Source organism: Falco peregrinus, chromosome 2 (assembly GCF_023634155.1).
Source record: "Falco peregrinus isolate bFalPer1 chromosome 2, bFalPer1.pri, whole genome shotgun sequence".
NCBI classification, from domain to species: Eukaryota; Metazoa; Chordata; class Aves; order Falconiformes; family Falconidae; genus Falco; species Falco peregrinus.
Window position 1 is genome coordinate 100,077,379 of NC_073722.1, and position 17,283 is coordinate 100,094,661.

At 51.8% G+C, this 17,283-nt stretch overlaps 1 protein-coding gene across 3 annotated transcripts in view; it reads right to left on the minus strand.

The window, feature by feature from the left end:
- The window catches only part of SGSM1 (small G protein signaling modulator 1), a 49,194-nt gene that overhangs the window by 23,126 nt on the left and 8,785 nt on the right, over positions 1-17,283 (minus strand). For all 3 annotated transcript variants that reach the window (XM_055797373.1, XM_055797372.1, XM_055797375.1), the window contains exons 3-8: positions 12,498-12,573; positions 3,363-3,525; positions 2,384-2,536; positions 1,770-1,837; positions 1,077-1,222; positions 458-589 (exon numbers count right to left, since the gene is read on the minus strand). In XM_055797373.1, coding sequence (XP_055653348.1) covers positions 458-589; positions 1,077-1,222; positions 1,770-1,837; positions 2,384-2,536; positions 3,363-3,525; positions 12,498-12,573 — 738 coding nt within the window. The remainder of the gene's footprint in view (positions 1-457; positions 590-1,076; positions 1,223-1,769; positions 1,838-2,383; positions 2,537-3,362; positions 3,526-12,497; positions 12,574-17,283) is intronic.

Consider the following 17,283-nt stretch of genomic DNA (forward strand, 5'->3'; position numbering starts at 1 on the left):
ACAGCCCTGCCTGCTACCCCTGAGCCCACCACCCACCAACAGTGAGAAACCCTCAGGGGCCCTGCAAAACCTCCCAGCAGAGACAAGAGGACACTTCACCAGCTTGGAAGAGGGCCGAGAGCAGCTGTCCAGCTGAGGCAAACTTAACAACTCCACCTAAGCAGTTTGCACTTCATTATTTGACTGTAACAAGCAAGAAGGGAAAGGAAGATGTGTTTTGTGGCCTCTGGTTAAGAGTGGGCAGGGAGAGCAGCCTGTTTCTACTCAGAAGCTGAGCTCTTCCATTCCACTGGGAGGATCTGTATCACCAACACCTCAACGACCAAAGTCCAGTCACTGCCTTCCCAGATTAAAAATGAGCCTGTGCTTTTCTTCATCAAAGGGAAATATGGTATAGATTTACCTGGTGGGGAGCAGAGCAGTATTTTAAAGCCCAGGTACCCCAGTAGGTACTTACTGGCTGCACCAGGACGTTGTTCTTGCCATAGAGGAGCGTGGCTCGGGAGTTCTGGTGCAGCGATTCCACGTAGTCCCTGGCAGACAGTGATGGCCGGTCATCCATACTGCCACTCGAATGCCTTTTCTGAATCTGGAAGAGATCCACCTACAAATATGAGGTGAGCACAGACAGCTCTTGCTTTCAAAAAGCTTCTCTTGGAAGCTCATTCCCTCCTCCACTTAAAAGAGTCACTACTAGAAATCTTTCCCTCTGTGTCCTCTAAGAGGATTCCTGGCTCAGGCCAAGCTCGATTCTGCACTTAGAGAAGCCCCAGGAGTGTGCTTTGTTTGCAATAAACAAAGCAGACTTCTGCTGCCTTGGCTTTTCATCCATACATGTTGCTCTCAAAGGGCAGAGACCACATGACGCAGTGCCATGTTAGTCCAGCATGCCTGCAGTCCCCACAGCCTAAGTTCCCAGCACTCCTGGCTGAAGACTTCAAGTAACTACACTCTTCTGCTTTCCCTCATCAGAGGGTTTTCACAGCCCTTTTCAAACAAACGGAGCCTCCAAGCGAGCACTGCCTGTGTGCTGCAGGAGGAGCACTGCAGGGCTGCCCCCCCCCCCCCCGACTCACGCAGAGCGCCGGGCGCTTGGTGGGTGAGTCCTGGCGACAGTGCGAGCTGTGGATCCGGTGCCTCTGAACCAGCTCGTCAGCAGAGGGATCTGTCCAGAAGTGGTCAGCGGTCTTCATCTTTGTGTACTCCAGCGCACAGGGCCCCACTGTGCCGAGAAGAAAGTCACAAACATAAGGAGGTCATCGCTGTTGTTCCGATGACTCTGGTCACCTCTCAGATCTGCAGAGCTCAGCATCTCAGAGCAGGGATGGCAGGACAGCAGGCAGCAGGCACCAGGCTCAGCACCCACTGCTGCACTGTATAACAGCAGCGAAGAATCCAGAGGGGTCAGCCAGCCCTGGCAGTGAGCAGATAACCCACTGCCTGACCGGCCACATGCATGCAGAGCCCTGCGTTGCAGCACCACACTGCTTCCCAGAGCCTGGCCTGGTTTATGCCCGTCAGTATTAATGAAGCCTGTGCAAGAAAAGGAAATCTCCAAGCTCAGCCATGAAACTCTCCATCTCTGTGCATTGCTCAGCAGCAGCACATCATGTGATCTTTTTAAGTGCTACCTGTCCAGGGCTATGAAGTTTTCTGAAGTTCTTACTGGAAAATAACTGCATTTATCATCCCAGATCACAGACCTGGGAACACAGGTTTGCAAAGCAAGCTATCAAATATCAAAGTAGGGTATAAGAGGACAGTGTTACCCAATAAAGATGCAAGAATTGGCCCATCCACAGGATCCATCAGGAGAGCTTCTTTCTCATAGTACTTACTAGAAGAAATGAAAGACAGCAGAATGCTGTAGCATGTCAACCCCCTGGGACAGTGGTTTTAAATCACTGCAATGCCCTGCTCTTTCTGTATCACTTCTTGATGGTAAGAAGGCAAAAAGCCCTTAACAGGCTGTTTCTGCTAGCTGTAAAATTCCTGGGGAATAGATGCCCTCCTGCAGCACATCGGAAGCATCACCATCTCCTAACAAAACATCCCCAGGACAGGACACCTCAGCATGCAGTTTCCAGAAGACGAGGGCAATGCAGTCCCTGACAACCCAGCAGAGCATCAACCCTGACAACCCATCAGCAGAGCAAGAGTGGCCTCTCTTTGTTTTAGGGCGTGTACAGGGGCCACCAGCAGCAGGGTATCAATCAGAGTCCCCGTGATGGGCACAGAGCAGCACAACTGGCCTGTGCCATCCAGGGCTTTCTCTGGCCCACTTGGATGCAGCTCAGCCAGCAACACCTCCAGCACCTTCAGGAGGGGTAGATGCTGGTAGCAAGTTAGGACAGGCAAAGGGTTGGCCTGTGCCAGCACTCACCTGCTGTTTTCTACCAAGTAATGCACGATTTTATCCAAGACCTTTTCAAAGAGGGCTGTGCGGATCCAGAGGTGCTTGATGGCTTGAGGAGACAGGTTGGGCAGCTTCGGCATCTTGCGCGCATTCTCTGGGATGCTCTGGACTTGATTTCGTCTTTTAGAAGTACAAGGCAAAAATAACATCATCACTGGCTCATTGCTGAGCACCGCAGGAGCCCAGGGCACTCACAGCACTTCGTGGGGCACGAGGCCAGGGTTTCAGTGGTGGTGGCTGTGGTGGCTGGGGGATGCACAGGGAAGTACACGGGGACAGGGCTCTGGAGACTGCTCCCTTCATCTGTTCCACCCCCTGCTCCAGAAGGCGCACATCTGCATTTCAAAACTGACTTCTCCAAATCAGTTTCCCACTGTAAAGGCACCCTAGAACAACCCTCTGCCTCAGCAGAGTCCTCCAGCCCACACACCTTTTCCACTGGTGCCTGAGGACAGCAGTTCACAAGCAACGCAGCTTATCTTAGGACAGCATAAAGATTCCTGCCCCCAGGTAGCTGCTCGATCCATTGCCCTGGTTCCTGCCCAAGGATGAGTAAGCCACTCAGACAGAACTTGAATTACTGCAGGTTCAAGCCCTGCACACTGAGGCAGACCAAATTTGGTTCCAGTTGGCTTAGTGCCCTGGCTCATAAACTGTGACAGCTTGGGAGCAACCACGCTTGGCTGTCCCTGAAGCATGAGACAAGGGGCAGAGGAAGTAAGAACTTGTCCAACCTAGCTTAAACTGCAACCCACGGTCTCCTATAAAAGCAACCAGTTGGTCAACACACCAAAAGCCCGGGACAGGACCCTGCTCCACTGGAAGAGCAATTAATCCCCCCTGTAGAAGCTCAAGCTGGACATCGCGATCCACAGCCAAACTCGAACTACACACCCACACCAAAACACAAGTGACCTGCGGGATAACAGCAATGCTAGTGCCTTACGCATTCTCAATGAGCTGCTCCAGGTCTTGCACTTTCTTGCAAAGCTCCTCTGCCAGAGGAAAGCTCTTTCCCACCTTCATAAACAGAGCTGCTATCTTGTTGCTGCGCAGGAATCCTGCTGCCCTCCGCTTCAAGCCGTATAAGACACAGGCTTCCACCGCAGCTGCAACAGAGCAAAGTTGTTACTGAAGCGGCAGGAGAACTCGGAGCTCACGTCACAACAGCCGGTCTCCTGCTGGATCCATGACCTTACTCCACAGGAGAAATGTCTCTCAAGAGGAAACCAGCGCCATGTTCTACTTCCATCTAAGCAGACAAGAGATCAGGGAACTTAGATGTCTTTTGACCCAAAACAGCAGACAGCGATACAGCTTTGCTGCCCGCACAGTCATCAGATCTGCTGACTATATAGAGGTACAATTTTAGTTTCCCAAAACAGAAGAAAGACTGAGGTTGGTGAAGCTTATTAGAAGTTCAGCTCATCTGAACCAAATGACTAGCTCGATGGAAGTAAACATGAACCATGGGTGTGCCAAGACGCAAGTACTGCAAAAGAGAGTCAACTTGTGCCTGCTAAAGTAGATCCACAGTCTCCCCAAAATCACCTGAGAGGGACTAGTCAGGCAGACTAACTTGTCTTGCACTCGCTTAGCTGACCAACCGGCAGCCTAAAGAGACCTTACTAGACTGGCAGTGAAATGGGAACACGCAGCTTTCAAACCGCAGAGGTGGTACCTCTGTGCCACCAACAGTGAGCGGTCTGCACTGATGTGCCAAGCTCGCAGCCTGGATTAGGATTTCTCGGGGCACTTTGCTCATTCATAAAAACAGAGCGGGAGAAAGGACTGGGCCCACTGTGCTTGCAGTCCTTTGTTCTGAAAATGCCAGGATACAGCTCTGCTACACGATATCCTGAATGCAAGTAAATTGATGCTAATGCTGGAAACTCTCAGCATGCACAGAGGTTGCATCCTGCTTCCAGGTCTGTGCCGGCATGATGGCTGTTTTCAGAGAGGTGATTTTCCCAGCACAGTAGCAACCAGTTCATGGCGTGACACTAATCACATGGATCAGGAGCTGCCAAGAGCCCACTCATACAGAGTCACTCAGGTTAAGCTTGTGGGAGTTTATCTGTGGTTTAACAGCACGAAGCTAAGTGTGGCTGTACACCGCACAGTGATGCTGTGGTCCCCTGGCTAAACAGGTTTGAAACCATTTCAGGTGACCAGACCATCTACGGGGCCAGCAGCCACCACAGCCAAGCCTGGGACAGAGAGCAGGCTTTTGCAGGGCACTGCCATCAGTTCAGGACTTGGGGTCCCTCCGCAAGCTCAGCGCACGAGTCACTCTCTCTCCAGCATGCTCATCAGTCCGGCCACCATCACTAATCATTGGGCTAGATGGAAGGATGGGAGGTAAAACTTCTCAGATTGTATTTTAGGGCAGAGAACATCCCCACCTGGCCTGAGGAAAATGTCTTCATCAGACATGCAACAGCTAACACGCAAGCACGTCGCCTCTTCTCCACGTAGGATAATTGCTTTGCTAGGCAGACAAACAGGCTGACATTCATTCTCCTCACAGGTTTCTTGCAGATTGCAGAGAAACCAAACAACTCCCTGAAGTTTTCCCTTTGGCCCAGTCTGAGCGATGGGTGCAGCTGGAACAGATTTCACCTCCTGGCCCCCTGTGCTGGGATGGTCCAAGCGAGAAGGAGAAAGCTTGGGAGCAAGAGACAGGCACACTGAGGACTTCTAAAGCAGCAGATGAAATGGGGCAATTTTTTCACAAAAAAAAAATATCTGTGTTCACGCAACCTTTTCCTGAAAAACCTAAAGGCAATAGAGAACCTGGCAATAAACCACAGGCAATGCCAGCAGCTCAGTCTGGCTTCAGAGACCCTTCCAGCCTGGTGGTGACTCAGTTGGCTCCTTGCAGCTGGTATTTGGCAGTTAAGTCCCCATGGAAAGCTTCACCTAACTCCCTGCACTGGGCCCTGCCGAAAGGCAGCACCAGGCACTCACGGGACCAGAGCGAGTGCCCAGAACGCGCTGGCCTCCTGCCCTCTCCTGCCAGGCTCCCTGCCTGGGCACGCAGTGAGCGGGGAGCTGGCTCTGCTGGCAGCGGGAGATGGCAATGACTCCACAGAAAGATACACACACACACAGGCTCCACCGGCAATCTGTTTGCCAGAATCCCCTGGGAGGGCTCAGGATGGATGTCTAGTGTCAAACACAGACTTATTAAACAGGCTCATCAAAGCACTGGAAAATTACACGGACCCACAGTTCTGCAAGCTATTGATCTGGGTCTGACAATGAGCTTTCTGGTGCATCAGCACCCCGCCTTCCCCAACCACCCAATGCTGCAGAGCCAGCCACAGTGAGCCTTCCCTGCGGCAGCCCAGCAGATGCTGATTTGCCTCTTGCCTGGAAAGGCATTTTTTCCTACAGCTGAACAACTCTATGGAGACATTTAAAAAGACATTTCATGCAGACCCATCAACATCAGCTCCCAGGACTGAGAGAAGCTCTCATTATCTCTGCCCTGCTTAGTGCCATGCCTGAGTTCACCGCCGAGCAGACACGGTGGGCATGCAGCATCTGAGGTGCTGTGAGACATGTCCTGTGCTAACAGCAGAAAAGCAACGCATTTGGGTGAGCCAAGTCCTGCTCACCCAATACCAGCCATTCAGAGCCACTGGATAGATAGGTAGTTTTTACACAAAGCCCTGCACAAACCCTCCTGAAGCCCAGACATGCTGCAAATAGCAGAGCCCATGCGTGGATGGATCTTCCTACCTGTCCCAGAGGATTATCTGCAGCTGCAAAATAAGACCAGGCTGCTTCATGGCTTTGGGACCAAATGCAAGAAGACCCACCCCTCCCTCACACACACTCAAATCACCCCACCCCACATCGCTTCATTCATTTCTTCCATGCTCCAAGACTAACATAAAAGCGACAGACACAAACAACCCTATCTGCCTGAGGCTGCACCCAGCCATGCCCGTTTCAGAGTGCCCAGCCATGGAAAGCTCCGGCAGGTCTCCGCTGCTAGCCCCCCACAGTGGAGCTGGCCCCAGCCAAGTGAGGTCAGGAGCCCGTTGAAGTGGAATTGCAAGCAAAAAACCCACAGTTTTGTTTTTTGGAATGTAAGGTTATACTGACATAGAGCTGAACTAGAAACCACAGCAGCACCTTCAAAATCTGGGGAGAAGTCCCCCCTCCCCTCTCCACCAAGACCAAGCCAAGGGTGAGCTCTCTGTGGCACCACGCTGCCAACATTAGCTCTCTACTGATGGAGCTGGACTTCAGCCCCTGAAGTCTGTTGCCAGCATTGGCAGGGCACCATCACCCCCTCCTCCAATTAGTATTTTTGGGGGATTTCTCTAGTCTCAAGCAGCCATCTCCAGCTCTTCAGAGGTGACCTCAGCCTCCGCAGTGAGTGCCAGCCGGGCTGGGCTCCAGTGCTCACCCGGTGCAGCTTGGTGCCAGAGCTGCCGGACACAGCGCAAGAGCAATGCTGGATCTGTGGCATTCGCAGCTGTCAAATCAATTATGCTGCCAAGCAGCAACTTATCAGGGCCCAGTTACCTGACAGCTGCGTGTGGCGACAAGAGGCCAGCAAGGCAATGAGCCCAAAAAGCCCCTCTGTGCCTCACACCCACCCTCGTATACCAGAGAGAAAAGCCATGCAAGCAAGCCTGGGGCAGGCAGACGAGGTGTCCCTGACTCTGCTGCCCATCAAAATGCACCTCTGCCCCTGCCAGCCCCCAGGGTGCCTTACAGTACCAAGCCAGGAGACAACAGCCCACCCCAGCAAGCACAGGGCTGTGCAAAGCAGCCCAGCTGAGGGGCAGCTGCAGCTCACAGCACCACGGCGGACCAGCAGCCAGGGCTGCCTCCCTGCAGCCCTCGCACAAAGGCAACTTCTGCTGGGCACCAGATGCTCAGTGTGCCATCAGTTCCATTCTGAATTTCCAGCAGATGAGCAAGAGCGCTCATGGTCTTACAGGAGAGCAGCACATCATGCTGCTCATGTCATGGCCAGTGCATCGCACCTCCCTGCCAACCAGTGAGCAGCACGCGGGAGAACACCCGGACTGCTGAAAAGCCTCCCAGCACGCTCCAGCATGACAGAATGGGCATCAGCATCCGTCAGTGCTGTAGTCTAGACCTCTCCAAAACACAAGTCCTGCAGGCAAAATTACACACAAATGTGCAGCCTCCACAGGAAAAAACTCTCCCTGTGCCCTCCCAAGGGCTCGGAGGCTTGAGCACGCTAAGAGTGCCTTGTCCACACTAAATGCAAGGGTAACGGCAGTTTCTTTTTTAACCTTCTGAATTTTTGAGCCCAGTTCATAACTAACTTACTGTCACCACTGCAAACAGACACTGTGAAGAGATTCTCTCCATCCCCAAGGATATGATCTACAGCGTGGTACAGGGGCTTTGTGCAGCTACACCCAGGTAAGGTAGGAGTTCTGTTTCTTGGCAAAAGACTAAAGGTATTTCCAAGATCTTGAGAGCTCTCTGGCCTGGCATGATTCAAACCAATCAGGGGTTGAGCATGAAAGCAGTCTCAGCACTGATGTGGACAACAAACCCCTCAGCTCACGCAGGCCCCCAGCCCTGCCGCCGGCTCTCCATCAGCCTCCCAGGGCAGCGTAACGTGACAGATGCCAACTCGCGTTTGTCTGCTTCAAACCCTTCCCTTACAGGCAAAGCAGGGCAGCCGGGGGCAGCTGCCTTTTCCTGCCAGACCACTGGTTTCATCAGAGGGGGTTTGCGGTACACTGGCTACGCAGAGGGTGAGGAGGGCTTGACAAGGAAGGCTTTTGTGAGTGGATCTCCCCAGAGAAAAGGGCAGCTCTGCCCAGCCAGAGCCAGGCTTGCAGCACACTCCGCTTGTCAGGGAAAGAGGTTATTTATAAGCTCTATAAGCTCACCTGTCTCACAGAGAGCCACAACAGAGGAAGGTGCGCATACTATTCAAATGAGAAAGCAACAGCAGACAGACCAGAAGGCAACACCAGAAGCCAGTGAAAGTGCAGCATCATCATTAAGAAGCCAGAAGGATCTAACGAACCCTTCGTGCCTGGATGCCTCAGGTCCATGTCACAGGAGCCTATAAATAATTGCAGGCTGTGAAGCCTCGTGCTGCACAGAAAAGCAGAGAATGAGTCACACCTTGAAGTCTGTTCTGCTCTTTCGATGCCATTTGGTCAGCAGTGTACAAAGGCACATAGGCCTGAAACCAGCACCGGCGTGTCTATTATGCAAGGGCCCAGGAGAAAAGGAAGAAGGCAGCTTCTTTGCTCTTCAGAGCAGAAAAGGAGACCTCGCAGCTCCATTCTCCTTCTTTTTTGTGCCTCTGTCTGTGGATGCTAGTCTTACTCAGCGGCAACAGTGCTGCACGAGCCTTCTTGGAGCAACTTCTTCAAAAGCTAGTTGTCATCACTTCTGTCATTTTCTTCCCGGCCTCCAAATTAGCAAGCTGCCCTTCAGCTATTTGTAAATTGAGGAGAGCTGCTCCCCCTCCACACACTGCCTGCAGCATTTGCTCAGCAGCAGACACATGGCCCCAGCCTGGCATGCTGGAAGCACAGCTGACTGTAACTTGGCAAACACCCCTGCTGAGAGCAACAGGCACAGCAAGCAGACCAGGCTCCGAGCAGGCACAGGCTGCCACCCCCTTACCTGGAAGCCAGGGCTCGTGGTTTTGGAGCAGAGCAGCGAAGAGGTTCCCTGGCAGCTTCAGTCCCAGGGCTGAGCCACAGGACAACAGGGGAGTTTCTTCCTTTGCCCTTTAAAGAAACTTGCTTGGCCAGGGACCCTGCGAGGTCCATCCACATCCCTGTCTCAAATCCCTGGCAGTAGCAATGTTGAGCAGACACCCACAGCAGCAGAGCCTGGCTGCCCTTGCCCAGGCCCCTTCATTTGCAGGAGCAACGCTTCCCCTTGCGGCTATGCTGGGCTTCAAGCAGGGACCGCAGGGCTGGCTAGCTGTCACCTGGGGAGGACACGTGGCAGCAAACAGCAAGGCACAGAAAAAAGCAGCGGATAGCTTTCCCAGCAGCTGGCAGTGGTCTCTCCCAAGGTCCTTTCTGCCATACCATTTAGAGGGGACAGCTAGCATCCCGCCCCTAACACTGCCTCTCTTTGGAAAGCAGCCCTGTGCCCTGCAGAAAGGGATACAGTTTGTTTCTGCCATTTAAGTGCTTTGCGGAGGCAACTGCTGGCCTGGGAACCCCTGGTCTCAGGGGTTCACCACTGCACAGCAGCAAGGGACAGGGAAGTGGCTGAGATGAGCACCCAGGAGCACCCAGGCACACTGCAGAGCAGAATCCCCCCCAGCAATTCTCCACAGAGCCCCAGGACTGTGATGAACAGGAAGGCCGTGGCTGTTAGGAAGGCTCAGGCCAAGGGAGCCCACATCACCACCACTGTGCGGCAGAGCTGGGCCCAGACTCCGGTTCTGCGCTGCTGGTGCTGCAGCCAGGCATCACCCTGCCTGTTGCCATAGACACTGCCACGGCAGCCAGGGGCAGAGCCAGCACGTGGCGTATAGCACGGGCACCAGGGCTGCAAAATTGGTGAGTGGGCAGACAGGGAGCATAGCTTTCTCCAGCAGAACTACGATGATGCCTCTTCTGTCTGTCGTCTCAGTAGAAATCTGTGAAACGCAGCAGGCAGCAGGCAAGCATCACAGGCTGCTAAACGGCAGGGGAGGCAGCGCTTCCTCGGCAGCGGTGCATGGCCAGGCAGTGTGTGAGATCAGACCGAGCCAGGAGAAAGGGCAGCACCCACCTTGCCGATGGAACCTCTACCCATGCCAGAGGCACAGGCACGCATACCACGCCTCCCAAAAACCCCATGTTGCACCCTAGGACAAGCCATCCTGCCCCAGGAGTCAGCAGGCAGAGGGAACTCTAACCACTTCCATCAGGCGTCCAAGTGTAGGAACTTTGCCTTGCAAAATTCAGGGAGCATCCCAAAGAGGGCAATTCTGCCGATCTTGGTGGATGAGCTTCATCTCACACATGCAACTGGGTAAGCACAACAGGGTAAGACGCCTGACAGATTCACTAGCCCTCAGCAAGCCACTTTCAGCAAACTACCTCCACCATTTGCCCTGTGCTGCCAGTGACCAGCAGCGACAGCTTTCTCATCCACACTGCCCTGAGAGCAGCACCCGGAAGGACAACCACAGTGTCTGGCAGGAATCTGGCGGAACGGTCCATTGCAAAGCTGACTGCTACTCTGTGTAACACTGCCAAGGGAAGGGGCTATGAACAGATTCAAAAACAAAGGCACCTGGGAAAACCACCATTGTGCAAGCCTACTACCAAGCCAGAGGACAGCAAGGAACTTGCTCTTCTTCCATAGCGGTCACTGGTGTCTCCCCAAACCAGTATCCATCTCTCAGACAGTTGCTAGTGAGGAGACAGAAGCAGATGAGGGCACCAGATGCCTTGCCAAAGCACACTCTCAAGCTCTGGGTGAGTGGGTAAACACTTGACACTGACAGGGCTGGCAGGGCATGAAAATCACAGTTCACACACCTGAATAACGCTGTTCCTTTGTTTCCTTGAAGCTCCCCATCTGGCTCCAGCTCTATCCCACCTGTATCCCCAAGGGGCTGAGAAATTTTCTTATCCATGCAGCACCTAGCACAAAGGGCCTGTTCCATGCCCAGGGCTCCTGGGCTACAACCACCTCGCTCATCCAATAGCCTGATATGTTTGCCCTGCTATGAACAGACTAATTGCTTTCTGCCTAGGTTTGAAATTCATCAAACACCCCCTAGTCCACCAGCCAGGTCTCCCCACTTTTGCAAACACTAACCCTGGCAGCACCTGGCAGACTGGACAGCTGAAGCTGCTGAAGAAACTGCTTTATCTGGGCATTAACTGTGTCCACGGCAGACACTACTCTCCACTTTGAATGGGTGACGAAAGCAGCACAAAAGGGTCAAAAGAATAGAAATAATCTCATTTCACCACCCTGATTGCAAATTCTCCCCAACAATCAGCAGTGATCTCATTAAAGGGCAAAATTATGTTTTCTTCTGTCAGAGGAGAGATGGGGAGCCAACATGCTGGACCATCAGCACCACTCCGTGGGCTGCTGCAGCCCCCAGAAACTTCTCCAGTGTAGAGCAGTTGCCAAGACAAGCCTGGGCACCGCCGCCAAGTGAGCTCGCCAGCCACACTGTGTGTTATCACACGGTGGTTGCAGTTTGGGCTGCCACAAACCGTGCTGCTCCATGGGAGCTGGTGGGCTGCCCTGAATGCTCCTCCCAGGATGCGCTGGCCTGCTGAGCCCTACAGCAGGTGGGGTGCTGAGAGCTGGCCTCAAACTCATGACTTGTTCCACCCAGAACACGGCTACTCTCTCCTGCTCCGTATACCTTTGAGTTACAAATACTCCTCTACTGCTCCACAGTCCCTGCCCAAAGTCCTCCTGCCACATACCACAGATAAAAGCCAACAGCTTTTCAGGAAGGTTTTTATAAAATGCTTTGCCAAGATTTTGATGGACACATTCTGAAACACTTCCACATTTATAAAGCTGTCACACCAGTGGAAAAAAAACAAGTGAAAAAAGAAGGTTAAGTGAAAAGCACAGCTGCGAGAAAACAAGCCCAAAAGCAGCATAGTATCAGAGCAAATCTTCCACAAATTCCATTTAGAATTCTTTAGCGGCCTCCAGCCTCTCTGCTCCTGCTCTCAGGCAGACTGAAGACTCCTTTCCATAAATTCCTGTTTCATAATAGCAAGGAAATATTTGGATTTGACAGACTTTCTGTTGAATCAGTTCTCAAGGGAATTAAAAATAACAGATTATTTTTGGTATTTCTTAAGTGACTATACACTGCCAACACCCCTACTGCTTTTAACACATCTCTATATTTTAAGCACAGAGCAAAGGCCTCAGGGACTCAGACCACTGCCAGAACAACTCATCCTCTGGCACTAACCACCTCCCCAGCCCCAGCACACACCCCACACCCCACAGTGTGTCCCCAGGAAAGCCACATACCACAGCCCCAGCGCCAGGCAGGGAAAAGCCCAACATGAAGAGGGTGTTCCTGCCCCCATTTCAAGTCAACTTCCCACCAGAGACTCACCACAGAAGGAGATGATGTGGCTGCTGTCCTCATGCACAAACTTCCTTGTCACTGCCTCCTCCATGATCTGCTTCACCTGTGGAACAGAGGCCCAGTTAGAGAAAACGCTGCATTTCAGCCACAGAGCAGAATGGGGAGACCTGCAGAGGAGTGGGCGAGATGCTCTGCTCACTTTGTGTCTGTAAGGACACTCCTCTGCTCTCTGAGTTTTCTAATTGCTGCTAATAGCACATGAGGTCTCACAGAGAATCAATGCACCTCTGGCTGCTGAGCACCACTGGCTATTTCAACAAGTCAGGTATAAAAAAAAATAAATGTGGTTTTGCTGTTGAGAAACTTCAAAGTAGGAAAACTATGAGCAGAGAATTAACTTCAGGAATCAAGTACAATTTACATAAAAGAGATCTTAATAAGGGTAACCAAATCTCATATTTAATGCTTTTACAGTATTGTTATGTTCTTTCATTTTATGAGGATTTGACAAATTTCATGTGACATTGCTGTCCCAAATGACTCCAACCATCTGTCAATGCCAAATTCAAGGATCACCTGGCACCAAATGTGACCAGGAATGCCATTTGCATAGCGATGCAATCAGCACTGCCCTCTGACTGACTGAGCCTCTACTGTCTATGACACATTATTGGCACTCATTTCAGTGCAATTAATCAAAAGGAAGCTGTCACACAGGTTGCACATCAGGGGAAGAACATAAATGGGAACCCACATAAATTAGGAGTGTAATTTTTGCAGACACAAGATGGAAGGTCAGGCCTGCCAGGTAAGCAGGCTGCAGAGGACAGACTGTAGCCTCGGAGAAGCTCCCAGGACTGCCTGGCTCATCCACAGCAGTAGGTCAGAGGAGCCTGAGGAGTCAAGGACTACCAGAGCAAGAAATCAAAGTACCCCTAGCACTGCTGCTCTTCCTGTGTACCTGTTGCTGTCAGCACTGACAACGCCCAGCTCTTTCCGTCCCACTGAGAACATCGCTTTCATAGCATACAGACCCCTCAGCCCTGTTTTGGAGATAGGGCAGGGTCTCCCTGTACCTAAGTGCTCATGAACTTGTGGTGCATTAAAGCTGTTACACACCCCCTCAGAGCCGGCAGCTGCAACCGCTGCTACGAGACTGGCTCCCCATGGCTCAGCTTGAGCAGCCTGAACAGGATTACCCTGCAGAGCTCATCCTCACCCTTCCAACACGAAGCACTTCCCACCGTGCCTTCAGTCTCCACAGATGCACCTGAGCCAGCTCCCCGCTCTCCGGCCCACCTTCCCGTGCAGCCTGTGCTGTTTGCTTGGTGTTTTGGAGCTAGAAAGCTGGGCTAGAGCAAGCTTTGATTCAACCCTTCACAGAAACTACGTTACAAACTTGACTCACTATCAAAGGAGAGGATTTTTTTAAGTACCTTGACTTCCTATTTCTGATGGTGAGCTTCCAGCACTGCCATCAAACTGCTGTGTCCCCCCTTTGCTGAACATCACCTGTTTGAAGTGTGTTGTCCTACCTGTGTGCCTCCCACTGCTCCTGGGAGCCACCTTGCTGATGTGCTGAACTCCCTTGTCCTCCAAAAGGAGGACACTGAAGGGAACACCAAAATACATGCTGCTGCTCACCAGTAATGCAAACTTGCACTCTCAGCAGAAATTACTTCTCCCAGTGTCCACCAGTTGGGGGAATACTGCTCAGGGTGCTCTGACCTTCAGGGTGGGATTTGGCATGAAATACCCTTCAAGCTGGATGACGTGGGGGAGTATGGTCCTGTGATCAGGGCAGAGCAGATCAGGGAACACAGAGCAGGTCTGAGGGCTGCCTCAGCTCTCAAGCAACATCATCTCCCTTTGTCCCCACACCTCTGTAGGACACAGGCACTGCACATGAGATGGGGAGTTTAGTGCTCAAGGAATTTGGAGCCTTGCTCAGAAAGTGCTAGAGAAGTAGGTGTTATTAATGAAGGAGGCAGACCTAGCCTGATGGCCCCATGAGCTGCCCTAGCCCTGGCAGCTGCCCTCTGGCACAATCCAGCCTGCTTCCTCAGCACCATGCCCGCTGAGCCTCGCCGGCTAAGCCCTGCCAGCTCTTATCATCAGACCACAGGATCTGCTGTCCCTCCACCTGTCCCCACATCACTCCACAGCCCTGGTACAAACACTGCAGCCTTTCCAGGCAGATCCCAGCTGTTCTGCTCACAAGGTGCTGTGCCTCTTACAGCCAGCCTGTCCTACCCTGCTCAGAGTGGCAGTGATTTCCATCCCCAGCTGTCACCCTCCCTAATCCTGCTGAAATCAGCAAAAGTCCAGCTGAATGTTTGGTCCTTAAACATCCAGTTCCTCACTGGTTTTCCTTTTAAATACAGAGCTGTCAGCGTGCCCGGATTTCATCTTCTAGTGCCTCTATAACATCTTGCTTTTCACTCTTTGGTTTCAAAAAATGCAGGGGAAAGGGTTCACAGTGCAGAGATGTGCGCATAAGAGAGGTTCTGCTTATCAAGATGCTCTCTCTGAAGGCACAGAGAGAAGGAAAAAAGCACAGGTCAAGACTTGGCCAAGCAAACCCCACATATATGAGAGACCTTTAATGGCATCATTTGGGGAATTAAACTCCTTTGCAAGATAAAATCAAGGTCAATTATGCAAAGCTGACAGCTCAATAAAGGAAATCCTTTTATGAATATGGATTAAGAAAAAGTCATATCTAAAGCCAGAAGCATCTCACTGCATGTCAAAGCAATCAGGTCAGCTCCCAGTACTGCTCTGCTCCAGTGTGCTGGGTGACTAACAGAGCCTGCTTGTGAACCCAGGAGGAGCAGGACTTGCGCAGTGATTCCACCTGTATCTGGAAGATCAGATGAGCTGACAGTGAGATGAGGACCTTGGGACTGGCGGTGGCTCAGAGTGCTGGGAAATTGCCCTTGGCACAGCACAATACAGCTCCTACATCCCGACTCTGTGCCTGGAGCAGCGACTCGACTCCAGCTGCAAGAATGCCCCAGGCGCAGAGGGCTCTGCTTCCAGAGACCTGCAAGAAAGCTGCTTCTTCTACCTCACCACTGTGGCAAGTGGCCAAAAATTGCAGCTGTCCCTTATCAGGGCACCTTCCAGCAGGGTGAGGCAGGTGAGGTTAGCAAGCCCTTCCTCTCACTATGCCCAACATAGTTTTGCTCCTTGTACCATTGAAAAGTGCTGAGCACCACAAAAGGGGACAGCTGCAATCCTCATTTGGGCTTCACAGTTCCAGCAGTGTTTTATTTTAAACTTCAACAACAGAAGGAACACTGCGAAACAGAAATGGGGACAGAGCAAGTCCCGGTGACAGGAAAGGAGTCCTTCTCTTCTATTTGCTGTGTTATAGTGAGACATATCCCTTGACCTCAGCTGCAGGGGCAAAGTAGAGACACAGCACACACCTCATGTCCACCAGTGACCAGGTACACACCAAAAGAAGAGCTCCTCCTTTTCCTCCACCTGACATACAAGTGTCCAACGAAGACATGCCGATCCCTCCTTCTGAAACACTAATCAGTCCAAGAACCATCACCGATCACACTCTCATTGCAGCCCTGGCAGGGAGGCCCAGTGATGCACGCCTCAGAGCCTTCAGGGATGTTCCAAGATTAGGCTCTCCCAGCAGGCTGGGCTGCCTTTGTCCAGATGGCTCACAGCCCTCACCTGCCCGGGATGAGCTTCCTCTGTCAGCAGTTCACAGACACTTGTCTCACTAGACAACTCACCTACTAGAAAATGATGAACACATCGCTGTCAAATGTACCCTCATGGCAACACTGCTATTGTCTGTATTTTAACCCCCGCTCAAAATACACTTGAGAATCAATGCACGATTACCAGCTTCTGATTAAAACAGGAACATATTCAAATTTAAGCAGTATATTCAAATATTTGCCAGCCACCTTTCACGTAAGCCATCGTCTCACTGCTCTGATGCAATGCCTGCAGTCGCAGCTACTGCAGGACTGCCTTCTGTGGGGCAGCGACCATCTGGTTACTCAGTGTCTGTGGAGCAACCAGCACAGCGGGACTCCAACTCTGACCAGGCATCTTGGTGCCAACACAGCACAAACAACCTGCACTCTCAAGGCACACAAAAAACCAACCTTTCAAGAGAGACAGTTTAATGGAAAATTACTCATTAAAAGAAAAAAAGAAAAACAAACAACGCACTGTATTGACTGAGGTTATCACACTAAAAATAAATCAAAGATACATGAAGAAATAGAAATGGAAAGCGGATTGCAAGAAGGGCATGAAGGGCTAGAGCAGAACGGGAGCAGCTAAACAACAAAAACAAAGCCCCGACAGGTAAGGGCTAGACAGATGGATACAGTCTTGTAACAGAAAATGAGTTTTCAAACAAAACAATCTTACATTTGCCCATAAACAGACACAGCTGGCATCTGTAGGACAGCTCCAGCCCAGACAACCCCAAAACTCTTGATGGGTCTCCTGTGCTGTTGTCTGCAGGTCCCAAAGGACTCTTCCACCTGGACCCCAGCCCCTCCACAGCCAGCTGGGATCACAAATGCCGCAGCAGCCATCTGCCACGGTGCTCCCAGATCCTCTCCGGAAAGCGAAGCGGGTTTGTGACACTGCAGGGATGGAGAATGCCAGCTAACCCATGTTTGGCTCACTCTATAGAGAAGACTTGAACAGCCTTTAAACATGCTGCATTCCAGCATTTTAATGCTAATTCTCATATTGTAGCCAGAACAATCTCAACAAATGAGGCTGCCCACTCTTTATCTAGAGCCAGCCTAAGGAAAATGAGATG